Source organism: Dermacentor variabilis, chromosome 9 (genome assembly GCF_050947875.1).
Source record: "Dermacentor variabilis isolate Ectoservices chromosome 9, ASM5094787v1, whole genome shotgun sequence".
NCBI classification, from domain to species: Eukaryota; Metazoa; Arthropoda; class Arachnida; order Ixodida; family Ixodidae; genus Dermacentor; species Dermacentor variabilis.
The window spans coordinates 64147961-64165729 of record NC_134576.1 but is presented as its reverse complement, the minus strand read 5'-3'; the positions used below and the strand labels follow the sequence as shown (position 1 = coordinate 64165729).

Here is a 17769-nt window from a genome sequence, read left to right as displayed (position 1 = left end):
TGTCACGCGGTCCTCGATGCCCAAAAGGGACTGGTAGTTCGTCGTCGACGAGACGCTCATTCAAACGGTGATGTAAGCCGGTGATAACAGGCAATCCGCTGTTAAACTTGTTTGTCGTCGTGGCCCATCCGATTTCGCTTGATGAAGACGGTTTCGGCGATAGTGGGAGCAGTGCCCGGTCGCCATCCACACCGAGCAGGATCGCTGATCCGATTGCAATAAGGACCTGCATAACCAACAGTGGTGTTAGCTGCGCGTCAGCCAGCGTGCCGGCTCCAAATCCCACGAAGCCAAAATGCTGCGCGGTTAAGTAGGTTCGGTTGGTGTCACGCGGTCCTCGATGCCCAAAAGGGACTGGTAGTTCGTCTTCGACGAGACGCTCATTCAAACGGTGATGTAAGCCGGTGATAACAGGCAATCCGCTGTTAAACTTGTTTGTCGTCGTGGCCCATCCGATTTCGCTTGATGAAGACGGTTTCGGCGATAGTGGGAACAGTGCCCGGTCGCCATTCACACCGAGCAGGATCGCTGATCCGATTGCAATAAGGACCTGCATAACCAACAGTAGTGTTAGCTGCGCGTCAGCCAGCGTGCCGGCTCCAAATCCCACGAAGCCAAAATGCTGCGCGGTTAAGTAGGTTCGGTTGGTGTCACGCGGTCCTCGATGCCCAAAAGGGACTGGTAGTTCGTCTTCGACGAGACGCTCATTCAAACGGTGATGTAAGCCGGTGATAACAGGCAATCCGCTGTTAAACTTGTTTGTCGTCGTGGCCCATCCGATTTCGCTTGATGAAGACGGTTTCGGCGATAGTGGGAGCAGTGCCCGGTCGCCATTCACACCGAGCAGGATCGCTGATCCGATTGCAATAAGGACCTGCATAACCAACAGTAGTGTTAGCTGCGCGTCAGCCAGCGTGCCGGCTCCAAATCCCACGAAGCCAAAATGCTGCGCGGTTAAGTAGGTTCGGTTGGTGTCACGCGATCCTCGATGCCCAAAAGGGACTGGTAGTTCGTCTTCGACGAGACGCTCATTCAAACGGTGATGTAAGCCGGTGATAACAGGCAATCCGCTGTTAAACTTGTTTGTCGTCGTGGCCCATCCGATTTCGCTTGATGAAGACGGTTTCGGCGATAGTGGGAGCAGTGCCCGGTCGCCATCCACACCGAGCAGGATCGCTGATCCGATTGCAATAAGGACCTGCATAACCAACAGTAGTGTTAGCTGCGCGTCAGCCAGCGTGCCGGCTCCAAATCCCACGAAGCCAAAATGCTGCGCGGTTAAGTAGGTTCGGTTGGTGTCACGCGGTCCTCGATGCCCAAAAGGGACTGGTAGTTCGTCGTCGACGAGACGCTCATTCAAACGGTGATGTAAGCCGGTGATAACAGGCAATCCGCTGTTAAACTTGTTTGTCGTCGTGGCCCATCCGATTTCGCTTGATGAAGACGGTTTCGGCGATAGTGGGAGCAGTGCCCGGTCGCCATCCACACCGAGCAGGATCGCTGATCCGATTGCAATAAGGACCTGCATAACCAACAGTGGTGTTAGCTGCGCGTCAGCCAGCGTGCCGGCTCCAAATCCCACGAAGCCAAAATGCTGCGCGGTTAAGTAGGTTCGGTTGGTGTCACGCGGTCCTCGATGCCCAAAAGGGACTGGTAGTTCGTCGTCGACGAGAGGCTCATTCAAACGGTGATGTAAGACGGTGATAACAGGCAATCCGCTGTTAAACTTGTTTGTCGTCGTGGCCCATCCGATTTCGCTTGATGAAGACGGTTTCGGCGATAGTGGGAGCAGTGCCCGGTCGCCATCCACACCGAGCAGGATCGCTGATCCGATTGCAATAAGGACCTGCATAACCAACAGTGGTGTTAGCTGCGCGTCAGCCAGCGTGCCGGCTCCAAATCCCACGAAGCCAAAATGCTGCGCGGTTAAGTAGGTTCGGTTGGTGTCACGCGGTCCTCGATGCCCAAAAGGGACTGGTAGTTCGTCGTCGACGAGAGGCTCATTCAAACGGTGATGTAAGCCGGTGATAACAGGCAATCCGCTGTTAAACTTGTTTGTCGTCGTGGCCCATCCGATTTCGCTTGATGAAGACGGTTTCGGCGATAGTGGGAGCAGTGCCCGGTCGCCATCCACACCGAGCAGGATCGCTGATCCGATTGCAATAAGGACCTGCATAACCAACAGTGGTGTTAGCTGCGCGTCAGCCAGCGTGCCGGCTCCAAATACCACGAAGCCAAAATGCTGCGCGGTTAAGTAGGTTCGGTTGGTGTCACGCGGTCCTCTATGCCCAAAAGGGACTGGTAGTTCGTCGTCGACGAGAGGCTCATTCAAACGGTGATGTAAGCCGGTGATAACAGGCAATCCGCTGTTAAACTTGTTTGTCGTCGTGGCCCATCCGATTTCGCTTGATGAAGACGGTTTCGGCGATAGTGGGAGCAGTGCCCGGTCGCCATCCACACCGAGCAGGATCGCTGATCCGATTGCAATAAGGACCTGCATAACCAACAGTGGTGTTAGCTGCGCGTCAGCCAGCGTGCCGGCTCCAAATCCCACGAAGCCAAAATGCTGCGCGGTTAAGTAGGTTCGGTTGGTGTCACGCGGTCCTCGATGCCCAAAAGGGACTGGTAGTTCGTCGTCGACGAGAGGCTCATTCAAACGGTGATGTAAGCCGGTGATAACAGGCAATCCGCTGTTAAACTTCTTTGTCGTCGTGGCCCATCCGATTTCGCTTGATGAAGACGGTTTCGGCGATAGTGGGCGCAGTGCCCGGTCGCCATCCACACCGAGCAGGATCGCTGATCCGATTGCAATAAGGACCTGCATAACCAACAGTAGTGTTAGCTGCGCGTCAGCCAGCGTGCCGGCTCCAAATCCCCTAGCGGCGGTTCTCGCAATAAAAGCTGAAAATTGCTTCCTCGACGGAAACGCCAAGTGTACACCTGGCGTTCCTATCTAGAAAGCAATTTTAACTTTCATTAGTCAATGAAAATTTTGGCACGGGGCAAAATTGCTTTAATGAGACTGAAGTTCAATGTACTAAAATTGCAAAATGCGACAAAATGAAAACGTAATCAAGTGATAGTTTGCACGCCATATCAGCTGCAATGCGAGAGCAGCTGCTAGCTTTGCATACTTGGATGATGTTAGTGTGAATATAAGCAGATTAGTCTATAAGCAGTTACCACAATTCTAGCTAGGGACACCTTTGACCTTATGCAGAAAGCTGATGCCTTCTTATTTTAAATTACATTCGCTTTCCTAATGGTCTGCTTCCTCATTATGAATTTGTTATATATTGCTTATATATATTGTTATATACCCTTTACCGCCGTGTACCATATCAGTTCATTAATTACGACTGCTAAACTACTTGCCTTATACATATCCAAGTGCTCAAAATTCGAAAATTTTCATTGATTGCACTATGAAGGTGGTGGGAATGTCTTAAGTCACTGCCAGAATTAAGTTTATTTATAACCATCCTATGTGGCAACAAAAAATAATTTTGTAATCACGTGAGTGTTATGCAGTATCCCAAGTGTGCGTATTAAAACCGTAACTTATATTTTTGTCGTAGTCATGTATAAAGTGTGTATGTACACATTATGAAGCCATAGACTGTGCAATCTTAATAGGAGGTGTCATTATGTGAGGCTTTCCTGTAAGGCATTGTCTAGAATTATCAGTACGGTAAGGTGTAGTGAAGCAAAGTATACTGTTGAAACAATATGGTTGAAGTTTACTCTGAAGTGACTTAGGTGCATTTGCATGACTTTACAGCATGGCGCATAACAAGAATGGCAACTGAGGTGCTTAATTTTAGAGCGCAGCTCTATTGCGCCAGTTCCTGCGTTTGGCATCACCGTTGTGCCTCGCCGTAACAAGCTCCGAAGCCGAGGCCAGCACGCTGCTCTAGCTCCAAGCGCTCCTGGTTCCATCTCTCGCGCACGGCGTGAGCCTCGATCGCTTCCTTCGCTCCTCCGTGAAACTCCCTTGCGGTCCTTTAAGGGAAGGAAGTTTGAAGGAGATCCGAGTTGCCCGTGTGACACGGGTATAACTATGATCGAGTGGAAAAAAAACACCGACGCGACAAAGGAAAGGATGAGAACAATAAATTTCTCCCCGAAGCGACGAACCATTGCTACCGTTGCTCCCGCTGATGAGGCTTCGCGGGGAATGATCAGAACCGTATCACCGGCACGTTTTCGCCGGCATTTAAGCCCCCCACACGGCAACAATTCTTCTCCGACATTCCTTGAAGCTTTGGCCACCCCACACATGCGAAGGGCGTTGCCCATTTTGCTCTAAAAACGTGACTAAGACAGAGAAGCACTGTCAACGACACAACAAACTACGGCGCGCGGCTGGCTCCTGTCCCGTGTGTTCTGCGCAAGGCCACCACCAGTGGCGCGTCCATCGGCGCGCACTACGCGTATAGCCGCCGTCATTCGCCACTACATGTACCCCTCTCCCCTCCTCCGTAGCGGTAACCGCGCGACAGCGAGCGGTGTTCTCCGGTTGCCGATGTGCCGCCTCCCTATCAGCGGATCACGGTGCGCGCTTCCGAAGCCGCAACACTGAGCCACCTTCAGTTCACTCGCTAGCAGCGTCAGCAGCGTCAGTCAGTCACTGCCATCTCTTCGCAGCGCCAAGTTCCTATGCGCCTACGCGCTGCCTCCCACGACCTCCCGATAAGCACGGTAGTTGCGCCAAGCTACGCTCCGTTTGCGGCGACTGGAGCGAAATGTCCCGCACGAGAAGGACTGTCCGAGGCTCACAGACGATTTTTATTATAATAAAATCGGTCGGCCTATATAGATAGTATGTTCTCAGCCAGTTCTTTCTGAGTCACAAACGAGGCAACCGGTGGAAACCCTTCGTCTGCCGCTTCTACTAAACGAGCTGCCCGTGAAGAGGCCCAGAGCTGACACCGCCTGAATTCAGAGATACGCTACGCCAAACCGGGCACTGGTGCAGCAAGTCGAGCATATATCCATCTATTTCTCTGACCAGATGGCTTCCTTGATGACAATCAAGAACTAGAAGTGGAGTGTTTATTGAAGAAGGAATATGTGGGAAGAATGAAAAGTAGCCAGTAGCTGTACATACATGTCTTGATCGAATTCCTCGCCTCAATATATCGAAAAACCGAAACAGCGCAGGAACTGCGTTCAAATGTCACATTAGCAAATAACGTAACGGCAATCTTTTGTTGGTCATTACCATCAGGCACCAGCATATAATGAATATAAAAAAAGAGGAATGGAAGTGAATTGGACCAAACGACAACACGCTGCTCATGGGAACTGCATTCACATCTGCATGATGCATGCAATCTTTGCATAATTGAGTTACAGCGGCAGGTCACCTTCTGTTCACTTTGTTGACCATTTTTGTGCCTAGTAAGTCTGGCTCTGTAAGTGTAAGGCAGTGCCACTCGTGGCTTTGGTGCTGGATGTAGCACATCCTTCTAACCACAGGTGCAATGCATTATGTGGACCTAAGTTCTTTTGAATTCATGTAACCCGCAAAAGTTGCACTTGATAGAATGTGCCATATTTACCACCATTGCCATGAGTAGTAGAGGCTGCGAGTGCCAGGGCGAGACATTGATTAACCTTGCTCAGCTTTATGCAAAACTCTTCTACATACAAGTGAATGTACTGCTAAAAGGCTCACAGAACAAAATATTGTGATCCGCATCTTACGATGCTCGTTATCTTGCTCTCACTCAGGATTCCATTCTAGTTGTGCTGCATTCTGTGGCTGACCACTCCAACGATCTCAACAGAATCGTTACACAGGTGTGTACTTTTGTTGTTCTGAGCACTGATATTATTGAACTTTATGTTTGGTGTAAATGCACAGATCAAATGAAAAACAGGTTAAAATAGGAGCTGACAGGCACTGCCTCCGAGCGTTCGTTACAAAAAAATATTTGTTAACAGTTGTAGTTATAGCTACAAAAGAGAGCCTGAACATGAAAACACCAGTGCCTAACAAGCCACAGCATCGTTCTGTAGAACAATCCACAACGTCATACGAAAACATGTGCTAATCTGCGAATTGTATTAAAATGGTATTAGAGAGGCCATTTCTTAAGAGTGACAGTTTTTGCTTTGGAGGCTTAAACTATTTCTTGGGTTACTCTGTGTTGTTGTTTGAACTCAACTGGTGTGTCCTGAAAACAATTTGCATTCGCATTTCATACAATTCGCAGCAAAATATGAGCAAAGGGCTGTGACACTTAGTAGCAACCAGTCTGCCCAGCAACCAGGCCCAAGCACCTCGCGTCAGACAAAGACGCGTCTTGACGAAGCAAGGTCTCTGCTTACGAAGACATTGTAGTTGGACGGTTGTGGCGCGGGCATTGGTCTCAGACGTTGACGCAGGAACCGAAGCTGCTCGATGTAGTCAAGCGGTGTCAAGGCGGGGCAGGGGCTGGGGCGAAGATTCAGCGAGCAAGCTGAGAGAGGTGCCATGCACCTGAAGTCTTCTTTAACCAGCGAACGAATTCCAAGCATCACGAGGGGAAGCTCGTCAACCCATGAAGTTCGGGCGTCGCGAGCGATTAGTGTAGCCTTCAACTGTCGGTGCAGTTGTTCGACCATTCCATTTGTGGAGGGCTAGTATGCCGTTGTGTGGACGTGCCTTACACCGAGCATACGTGTCAGTGTTCTGAATATTTTGGAGTCAAACTCACGGTCACGGTCCATAGTATGAATAGTGGGGCAGCAGGGGCGAGAGATCCATCCGGATACGAAAAATCATGCTACGGTGGATGCCGTGATATCGTGAAGCGAGAACGCCTCAGACCAGCGTGTATAGCAATCAACAAAAGTGAAAATACAGCGCTTCCCACGCGAGGACGAGTGCGGACCGACGATGCCAATGCGCAATGGACAAGGCGTCAGTCTGGCGAGCGGAAGGTTTGAAGGGGAGACTTGGTGCGTCGCGCCGTCTTCGCATGTTGACACCACAAGCATTCATGAGCCCAGCGGCGGACGTCCTTGTTGACTCCGGGCCACACAAAACGAAAGGCACTCAGGCATTCAGTGGCGCAGATGCTAGGGTGGCTTGCTTCGTGCAGTTTAGTGAAGATCTAACGAGGATGTGAGGAATGGCACAAACGGATACGCGTGGCCAGGGGCGCTATAACGTAAAACTATTCCAAACTTTTCTATTCCAATTTTGCAATCAGCCCACCACGATTGGACAAAAACGTTTTTGGACCAGCCCCATTTCAACTGTCTGTCACAAGACGTCACGAAAACCGCAATAGCTCCCCATCTGATATGACGTGTACACATTGATTATGCATAATTTGACCGAACAAAACTAAAATAGTTATTTCTGACTCGACGCCTTTTCGCCATTAGCCCTCGGCTATTGGTCAAAAGTTTTCGAGCTGCACCCACTTCACCTGCCTCTCATGCGACGTCACAAAACCGCGAAAACTAACCTCGTCAAAGGGACGTATACGCGTTAGAGGCATTATTATGCCGACCAAAACTGTTTTTTTCCTAATAGCCGCAGGCTGCCCCGTTCCTAAAGGAATAAAAGACAGCTGCCGCCGATCGCTCGGGCACTGGCTACTCTTACTTGCCGGAGAGCATGGGTTTGTGTGCATACAATAAAACTTTTTGCATGGCCTTATAATGTTATCGAGCTGTTTCGGCACCTTTATGACCTCGCTCTGCCATCTCTTCTTTGCTGAGGATCCGTTTTAGCGTCATTCTTAAGCTTCCGTTGCATGCCGCCGGGATTGTCGATGAGCCACCGCAAGCTAAGTAAGAGAAAGCGGACCAATCGCAGACGCTGGCACTACCCTCTTCATGCGGTTATCGATGTTCAGTGCAGTGGCTCGACCCCATCGAATCCCTCTCCACTTGAGCATGCTCCTGGCCTCTTGTGAGCCAATTAGATAAGACAAGCCGCTCACTGGACGCAATATTATTCGTTTTTCAAGCAAATGAAACTTACCTCTTATGAACGAGGGGAGCATTTGATTGGTGTGTTCAGACAACCCTGAGGGTCACCGCCCGATGCTTGCGTCGGCGGTTACGCAAATTTGACGTCAGGAGATTGGAATAAAAACATATTGAAATAGTTTTACGTTATACGGCCCCAGAAGACACATCATACACAATTGTACTAGAGGAGAAGGGCAGCGGTACCTCGGACAGCGACCGATAACTAGAGCTTGCATGCAACTTGCCAAGTTCATTGTTACTACGCTGTGTCTCTGCAATCGCATCAGATGTTACGTCCCTTACGCGGGAAAGGGCGTCGGCAGCAGCGTTGACGGTGCCTTCAATGTACTTTAGGTCTACGGTGAACTCCGAAATGAAACTCAGATGCCGAATCGGCCGGGATATATAAACACTGTGGCTTCCACGTAAAGCAAATGTCAGTGGCTTATGGTCGACCAGCACGTGGAATACACTCTAACTTGCAGTTGCTGGCGAAAGGGCCAAATTCCGAGGTAGACGGCGAGAAGTTCACGGTCGACCGTGCTGTAGCGAGTTTCGGCAGACTTTAGTTTCTGGGAGAAGAAGGCTAGAGGGCACCACAAGTCTTGCAGGAACTGCTGAAGGAGATCACCAATGGCGTTGGAGGAAGCATCGGTGATCAGCCGCATTGGTGCTGTTGGGTAAGAGATGCTCGAGCATTATTGCATTGGCCAGAGCACTCTTGGCTTCCTCATGCTGCGTCAACTGCACTTGTTCACTCGGGAGGGGCTGACGGTGCTTCAATTTACTTGAGTATGTCGGTCGGTGGTAGAACAATGCGAGCCGCATTAGTTATGAAGCGACGGGGATAGTTCAGTAGCCCTAGGCACTCGCGCAGTTTTCGACGCCTAGTTGGACGAGGAAAATCGCGCCGTGCTTGAACTTTGTCGTCCAGAGGCTGGACTCCTTCAGGTATGACGAGGTGGCCAAGAAATTTGATACTGCGGACGCCGAAAACACGCTTTGCTATGGTAATGGTAAAGCCGTGCTCCTGGAGTCGTGTAAAAAGCAATCGCACATGATCGGCATGCTGTTCAGGTGAAGAGCTAGCCACAAGTAAGTCATCGAGGTGGGCAACGAATTTTGTTCTCATGTTTACCACAAGACTTAAAGGGCTGCAACTAAATGCACAAAATTTCTTGCTTTCTTTCCATCATCTCCAAAGAATTTTATCCCCTTTGCTTACATCTTTTTTTTTGTTGTTCACTGCTCCTATTGAGCTGCAGAACACTGTAAATTCCTTCTTACCAATTCAGGCGAGACAAGTTGTTGACAGGCAAGGCAAGGCTATTTGTTGAAAAATTCTACTTCGCCCTGCCATCTCCAAACCGCCTGGTTAGTTCAGATGTTAGAGCGGCTGCCCCGGAAAGGCGGTGGCCTTGGGTTCGACTCCAAGACCAAGGCTATTTTTCGTTCACTTCTGAGGCTTTTCTTTCGAGGAACCCGTATGGGTTTCCTTTGTAGCGATTGCTAAGATTGCGTGGATGTCTTATTTCCCTAAAATAGTTATCTCTCCACCTTGCGGGTTCCCACAGAACTGTTATGTTGAGATCTGCTCACGTTTGCGTCTTTTCGCACGTGTCACACCATGCTTGCTAATTATTAAGCGAATTGTTACTGCAATTTATACAATCGGCAAAACTACGATCCTTACTTCCTTACTTAAGATAGTTTGAGCACACTGCTCAGAAAGAAATGAAAGTAGGCACACACAAGCACTAGCTTCTACCAATGCTTTATTAGCAACAAGTGCACAATTTTTCTACATGGAAGTCACGTTTATGCGCGGGCAAAATGGCCTTGCGCGCACTAAATCTCGTTAAGAAAACTCCGTTTTGACGATTCAAGGCAGGCTCACACTTCCCAGTTAGGCATGCTATATTTGCTGCTTCGTTATGCAGTCTAAAAGGGACACTGAAACGACTTTGTTCAAACCTAACGGGTCCTTGGGGCTGTTCCTTCTGATCCTTAGGTGACGAATTTAGAGTCTCCACGTAAAGCGTGCAATTAATTATAAGGTTTCAATTGTGAACATAGCTACCAATTGCAGTGGCGCCACTCCTCTGAGTATTCAGCCACGCTTCACGCGTGCTGACCATACGTCGTCAGTAGGGCGAGATTATCCGATTGGCTGCGCAAGGCGTGTCATTGACAATTTTTTCCCACTTTAGGGTGAACAAATGTTGTTCGTTCTAAGTGGTATGTATGGTATTTTTTCAATAAAATAAAGAAAGTAACTGACAGAAAATGATCAAGGTCAATTTATCACTAAACCCAAACACTTCCGGCAGCAGGAAGTGTCCTCTCCTTGCGCTACAACGTGTTCCATGTTGATGCGAGCTGTGTGGTCTGTGTTGGTCCCGATATGTCTTTTCACGAGCACCATGGTTCACTCTTACATTGTGGGTTGCAAACGTAGCGATCGGCGGCATGTCAAGCTGCGACATTGTGTTCCTCTGCAAGGCCAATATGTGAGCGAATTGGCTGCAGCGCCGGTCCACGGTATCCGATTGGCACCAGCATCTACGCGTTTGTGACCATTACCTCACGCCAACGGAATAATACCACAATAGTGCTTCACGTGTCCACTATTCGGGAAAGCGCAAGCGGACTGAGATTTTACCGGCTTCGTCATATAGATGCTCAATTGCACGTGTAAATGAATTATACAAAATATCGATTACTAGATGCTAACACGCCGACCTGTTTTTCATGCGAGCCAAACTGCTTGACGCCAGTACGCAGATGTTTATTTTCAGTCTTTCTCTGCTCTTTACAACATTATGGTGCACACCTGATACCTGCAAACCCAGGCTCAAAGTACACAAAGTATAGCGAAATGAGTTTGTCACGATGTTTTATGACTTACATCGCAGTGTGGTTGGCACTTAAGAATAGCATAGGACCTCAATATGTTGTCCTTTTATTAAATGTAGTGCCTGTCCCAAACTTTGAAAATTTTGTATGCATCGGTAATCTTACGCTGTATTTCTTTTTCAGACTACACATGCTCAAATTTCCGTCGGACATTTTGTCATACATTAAAAACAGCCTCTCTTCAATGCTAGCAGGGCAAATGAAAGAGCCCGAAGGAATACATTATTGAACTATTGTATAAAAAAATGATTCAGGTACTTTTTCTTAATCGCGTAGTTGTTTCCTTCCCATAACATTACAGGGAAGGAGATCGTGGAATGCAAAGCTAAAAAATGCGCCTTGGAAATGTCCAAGGCCCAGCAATGCCTCAGTGGGGAATATCAAGATTCGTTAATTTCATGTTGCATTCCACTTTACAATCCAATAATTTCACTTTGAATTCCACTTTAAAATCCATAAATTCAACGTGGCATTCCACAATAAATTTCACGGAAATACGATGTTTTTTCCATGGCAATTCTATATGAAATCAATACAATAATTGGTAAATTAAATTAGAGTGGTTCCACGGTGGCCACTTAGTAATCATGATCAACAAATCTACAACGATGGAACACTGATATTTCAACAAAGATTTTGTTGATAGAGCAACAGGACTACGATGGAATGCCTACTAGATATCCACACTATTTTCCTAAAGGTTAAGTTCGAGCGTTTACTTTTTGAGTGCAGGATTACTACGCAGTGTACACGCGCTATGTCCTAGACAGGCCTCGGCCCTTTAATTCTGCAGAAATTTCGCATGCAACGGGCAAACTTAATTACAGCGGTTAAGGCGCTCGTACAGCGAGAGCACGACGTAAACTGCGCTTTGCGAACACGTTCTATGCGCTCAGCCTGCGATTTCATTATGTAAGTTTATGATTCTGTTGGTGACACAGCCTTAAACGGCACTATTTGAGAGCTAATGAATTCGCCGAGTAGGAATCTATGTACGAGTAGATAAGAAATGAATTCAATTCTGGGCCCTTATGTGCCAAAACCACTATTTGATTATGGGTCAAGCCGTAATGTGGGTCCAGATAAAGTTTGACCACCAGGGGATATATGAAGGGACTGACAACTGGCCAGAATGTGCCATGCGACTTTCATGGAAATGAAGTGGCTCGGATTTTTAGTGATAGGATCCAGCACGGTGTTCACGGTTTATGTAGGAATTCGAACTTTAAATTGGCAAAGAAAGTCTCAAAAACCAGTGAGTGGCGGGGTCTGGCGGTGAAATCTTGGTACTTCGTATATAGTCTATGAGATTACAGTGATTCGGTTGTTATTAAGTACAACATAATTATTGCTAAACATTCCGGTGCTTTATAATTGGACGATGGGGCCTTACTATACGCGTCGGAAATTGAAAGCGCACGCATGGCTATGGCAATACGCTGAACTGCGTCACCTGTAAGAGCGTCGTTTCGTTTTCGTTTGACTGAATGAATGCGCAGCATTTGTACCGAAAACCATGAAAACACGTGGCTGTTATCGCAGATATAGAGTTCAGAAAACATCAATCGCAGGAACAGCGACTTGATGAAAGCCATACTTTCTCAGTTATGGCCCCACTTTTCTGGCTCCCACTGACAGCGGACTCACATACCACCGTTTTTAGCATGCTTCCAGTGAATTTCAGATGGAAAAATTGATAAAAATGTTCCATGGCGTTTTCCGCGTTACCACTTCATGATTAGCCACTGTGACCAGCAAGCTTTCCATCACGTTAAAAAATGGTTGCCGTATTCAAGAGCGCAACTTAAGTTGAAGAACATGCTTGACTTAAATTAGATGACTCCTGTAGTGATCGCGCCTGGGGGTGGCCAGGGAGGGGGGCGGTATTCTGTAAGAGTCCACATAGTGGACAGTCAATTTCGGCCGATGCTAATTGGCTAGAGCCGCTCGCCTTCTCCTCGCTGTGCTTTCGTCGCTCCGCTTAGTTCACTTTGAAGCTAGAGGCAGCGCGAAGGTAAATTCGCTAATCGCTTCTGCATTACAGTTCTGGCAGCAAGCTTCCGCGGTCATCGAGCGAGATGTGTTAATGTTTGCTTCTGCGTGTGTGACAAGTCAGGGAATTCTTATACACACAAGTTTATACGGGTGAAAAATCTACGAGCCTTACGTGCGAAACTGACTTTTAGCCCGAATATGCCACTAGTTCATAATATATCTGAGGAGCGTCCTTGCATGGCATCGGAGGTTCGCATTTTTGAATATGGCTGTCATACTTTAAAGCTTTGTCACTTGTTTGAACTTTGTCGACTATCTTTGAATTGATTCCTAGTCACTCAATTGTGCATTTCATGAAAAGCCATCAAGAGCACCCACGAAAAGCCACACTTCACGACCCACCAGTGTTTCGCTTTATTTGTGCTTTGAACAGGCCGTAGATGAAAGTTAATTATGCATCCATTGTCCCCCATGAGCTTGAAGATAAGTGTCACGTTTGCATACAACCCTCTGCAGGGTCGCATGACTGCCGCGTCCACGGTATTGCAGAAGTGGTAGATGCAACCCAAGGTGGAGGACGCCTGCTTTTTGTCACGAAACGTCTCCTGGGCTTCTTGGATCCTGCGAGCATAGATGACAATTAATATTGATTACAGTCCTGCCGAGATACCCGAGCGCTTGGCAAAATTTAGGGGACGACGCACACACCACATAAATTCAGTCTCTTTTTGTGCGTGAAAGACCTCAAAACGCTGCAAAATAAATTGCCTTCATTTCACCTTGTGAAGGTGGATGTGCTGCGAAGCTGGTGCGGTTCCTAGACGACCTTTCACAAGCACCACGAACACAAGCTACCGACGCCACGCGCGCACGCACGTGTGCGGAAGTACAGCATACATCCCCATTCTTCTAGTCCCTCCGCTTGACCCAGTGCGTTATTGATGTAATTAAATTTGTGAGATGTTGCACTGACTGAGCAAGGAATCCCAACATAGAAAACGGACAACGGTTTTTTGCCTCAGTAGCGGCAGTAGCAGGTGATCGTATCGGCGCTTCGCCCGTACTTATTTGTGCTTTGACCAGGCCGTAGCTGTGTGGCTGTGAATTTTTCAAGCCACGCACTGAGGCAATAAACCGTTGTCCTTTTTCTTTGTTGGGTTTGCTTCCTCAGTCAATGCAACATCTCACAAATTCAACTACTTCAATAACGCACTGCGCCAAGCGGAGGGACTAGGAGAATGGAGATGTATGCTTTTTGTCTCATCCCTGTCACCGGTGGTAGGCGCTGACGCTGCGGTGGCGGTGTTCTTTATCGGCTACACATCGCAACACAAAACCATCCTTCCCCGGGGTGGACGATGACGAGGCAGAAGCTGCGCAGAAATGTTTGTAGAGAGAGCGTCACCACAAATTTCTCAAAGGAGACTGCGTCACCAAATTGCACTTAACTTTGTTATGCGAAAACCAACACCTAGAAAGCCACAGCAGCGTCGCCCCGTACCAGCGAGCAAGCCCAATAGTAATACCGCAGCTCAGTGAACAATCACAATGCAGCCCCAGCGTCTATCATCATGGTGTAACAGCACAAGGAGCCACAGACCTTGTGCGGATCATTGTTTGAAGACCCGGAAAAGCGGCTGGAAACATTGGAAAGGGTCGGCACATTCAACAACTGAAACTCCAACGGCAAGCTGCGGAATGTATACTTCCCTTAGATGACGTCGCCAGGACATGGTTCGAAATACTTGCGTCATGTTTATAACGTCGTACCACTTCCACAACTCCTTCTTGAACACGTTCAAGAACGTCACCAGCAAAGAAAGGCCTGAAGCGATACTGGAATCGTTTGCATAATTCCCAAACGAGAACGTTGCGAGTGCACGCGTACCAGAACTCATGGTTTCTCCGAGCTCGTCGGAGCCTAGTGCTTAGATTTACCTCTTTGGCGAAAGCACATGGCCTTTCCATTACCAGGCGCGCGTTTCCAGCGTCATCTCGACACCCGTTCAAGAGAATGTTCTGCGCGACAAATCGCTTGTTGCAATGGCCAAATTGCATGAGCGCATTTTAAGGCTGTGCGTAATCCACATTATTCCACACATTTATGGTTGTTGTGGCACGGCTACAACAACCATGTTTGCAGAAACAATATTTCATTTATCAACATGGTTCCCTACCGCTCGACACACTTCCAGTGGTGCTCCATTTTTTTTATCCCTTAGCAAACAAGGACGACTTGAGGCGCTTGAAGTAGTGATTTACCACAGAGATCACCTCTTGACCTGATGAAAATTTCTTTCCACCCAACCAATTCTGCAGGTTTGCAAAGAAGAAAACGGCGCATGAGGCGAAATCCGAGGATAGGGTGGATTACGCACAACCTCGAAGTGAACTCGGGCAATTTGGCCATTGCAACAAGTGATCTGCCGGGGGAAAGCATTGTCTTGCACTGGTGTCCACATGACACTGGAGATGCGCGCCTGGCAACCGAAAGGTCACGTCCTTTTGCCGAACAGTGAAATCTAAGCACGAGACTCCGAGAGGCCATCAGAATATTCTGGTACATGTCAGTGCTGAAATCGAGAGAGAGCAAGCAGGCACTTGAGTCCCTGAATCACCGCGACCTCTGCCGGAAGCGACGACCTACGCTGCCGTAGCCTGTAATCACGTTCGCTCTCCGCGGCCACGCCACGGCTGGTAGCACCGCACTTCCGTCGTTCGCCGCTGCAAACGCCAACTCGCCCGCCCGTCACACAGCCTAGGTACTCAAGGAAGACGTGTGACGCGCTTCTAAACCACCGCCCGCTCTGTTATCAGAATGAAGAAGCCGGCAGTGTACACCACCAATGTTCACACCACAACTTCGGACTACGAAGGTTTGCGGTGAATATGGCACGCCCACAACAACCATGTTTGCAGAAAACAATATTTTATTTTGCGACATAGTTCCCTACCGCTCCACACACTTCTTCCAGTGGTGCTCCAATTTTTTTATCCCTCAGCGACTGAGATAACCTCTTGAACTGAAGAAAATTTCTTTCCACCAAACGAATTCTGCAGGTTCGCAAAGAGGAAAAAGGTGCATGGGTCCAAATCCGGAGAATAGGTTGGATTACGCAGAACCTCGAAGTGAACTCGTGCAATTTAGCCATTGCAACCAGCGATCTGTCAGGCAGAGCATTGTCTTGGTGTAAGAGGAGTTTTTGCTTTTCTAACCAAGGTCGTTTAGTGCGCAATTCTTTTTTTATTTATGAGTGTTGCATAATATGGGCCTGTTATTGTTTCGAAATTTTTAAGTAGTTCACACAGACTATTCCTACTGAATCCCAAAAGACAGTCACCATCACCTTTCCGAATGAACAAATGGTATTTGCCTTGTTTAGCGCACCATCATCAGGCCCAGTCCAATGCTTTGACTGCTGTTTAGACAGTTGTATATCCCCGTCTCGTCAACCGTCCCAAATTGACGCCAAAAGTCCTGCAGATTGCAATCAAGCATGTGATGCGCACGTGATGCGCCTTTGGTCGATAGTCAGCAGTCGGGAACCCAGTGCGCACAGACCTTTTTCATCTGCAATTTCTCGTGAAGAATATTGTGATCTCTCTCTTGCGAGATGCCTATAAAACCAGCTATCTCAAGTACATTCACTCGGTTGTCTTCCAGGGAAATTCAATGAATTTTCTATACCATTTATGGCGCACCTCATCTTGCGTCAAGTTCGCCATGTTTGAATTCATTTATCCAGTAGTAAATAGTCTTTAGTGATGGTGCAGAGCCTCCAGGAACTTCGCTCAACTAGGCTTTAATTTGGGCAGCAGTGCAGTATTTTAAATAAAAATTATCACCGTTCGGGATTCATCTTTTTCCATTTTGGCAGGAATCACCACAGAGCTCAGTGCCAATGGCTGATAAAAGCTTACTAACTGTCGTTACCAGCATACACAAGTTCTGCCGCCATATGAAGTGTGCTTCACGCGCGCCTCCTAGAAGAAAACATAATTGTAGCGTCATCTTTTGTATTTTTACCATACTTATCAAACGACCCTCGTATCTTGCCGCCACTGAGTGGAACCCCACAGTGACCGTCGCGTTAGCCTTCACCAGGCACCTGTCACCGGGACGACTGAAGCACTCTGGCCCATCCAGTTAAGAGTCCCTTAGCACTTATGCACAAACTAAAAGCAGCAACGGATGCTGGTGCGGTTGCTGTACGGCGAAATGCCGAAGATCCTCAGCCGACGATGCTTCAAGGTCTATGTCAACGACGTAGCAAAGACACGCCGCGATCCCGACGAAGCCTGGAAGCCAAGCATACGCCGACAAAACAAGATTTGGAGACGCCACGTATTAGAAACATGTCAATGCGGCACAGCCGTCTGCCGATGCCAAGAACTGCAAACCAAGACAAAGAACCAATGACTTCGAAGGTTCTCGCTGGCCCCATCACCACAGGGTTCAAAAAAGTCCCAAAAAGACTGCATCGGAAGGGTGTCAAATTCGCACAGCTTGAGGATAGCAGGTAACACCAACTGCATGCGCACGACAAGAATTACTATTCATGACCAGAGCTACCCTGACACAACGTGACATATTGTAGTGGTGCTTTTCCGTGCTGTACCGGACACCTCCACCAAACCCACACCCAGAGAAACGCAACAGCGTTGCCTCATACCATCGGGCAAGCCGAAGGCTACGAACTTGCCCACGGAGCACGGACATCCACTTGAGGTGACCACGAAGATCGTGGCCAAATCAACAACCACAATGGCAGCCCCAGCGTCCTCCATTGTGCTGCAACAGCCCATTGAGCCGGAGACCAAGCTTACCCACTGCAAACTACTGCTAATCATTGCCACTGCCAACTACTAATATTGCACGAATTG

General features: G+C 48.2%; 1 protein-coding gene across 1 annotated transcript in view; it reads right to left on the bottom strand.

Annotated features, from left to right (window-relative positions):
* Window positions 1-3860: 3860 nt before the first annotated feature.
* Window positions 3861-17769, bottom strand: part of LOC142558383 (uncharacterized) — a 72275-nt gene continuing 58366 nt past the window's right edge. Inside the window, exons 7-8 of the mRNA XM_075670526.1 lie at window positions 13264-13506; window positions 3861-4002 (exon numbers count right to left, since the gene is read on the bottom strand). Of these exons, the coding sequence (XP_075526641.1) occupies window positions 3861-4002; window positions 13264-13506 (385 nt within the window). The remainder of the gene's footprint in view (window positions 4003-13263; window positions 13507-17769) is intronic.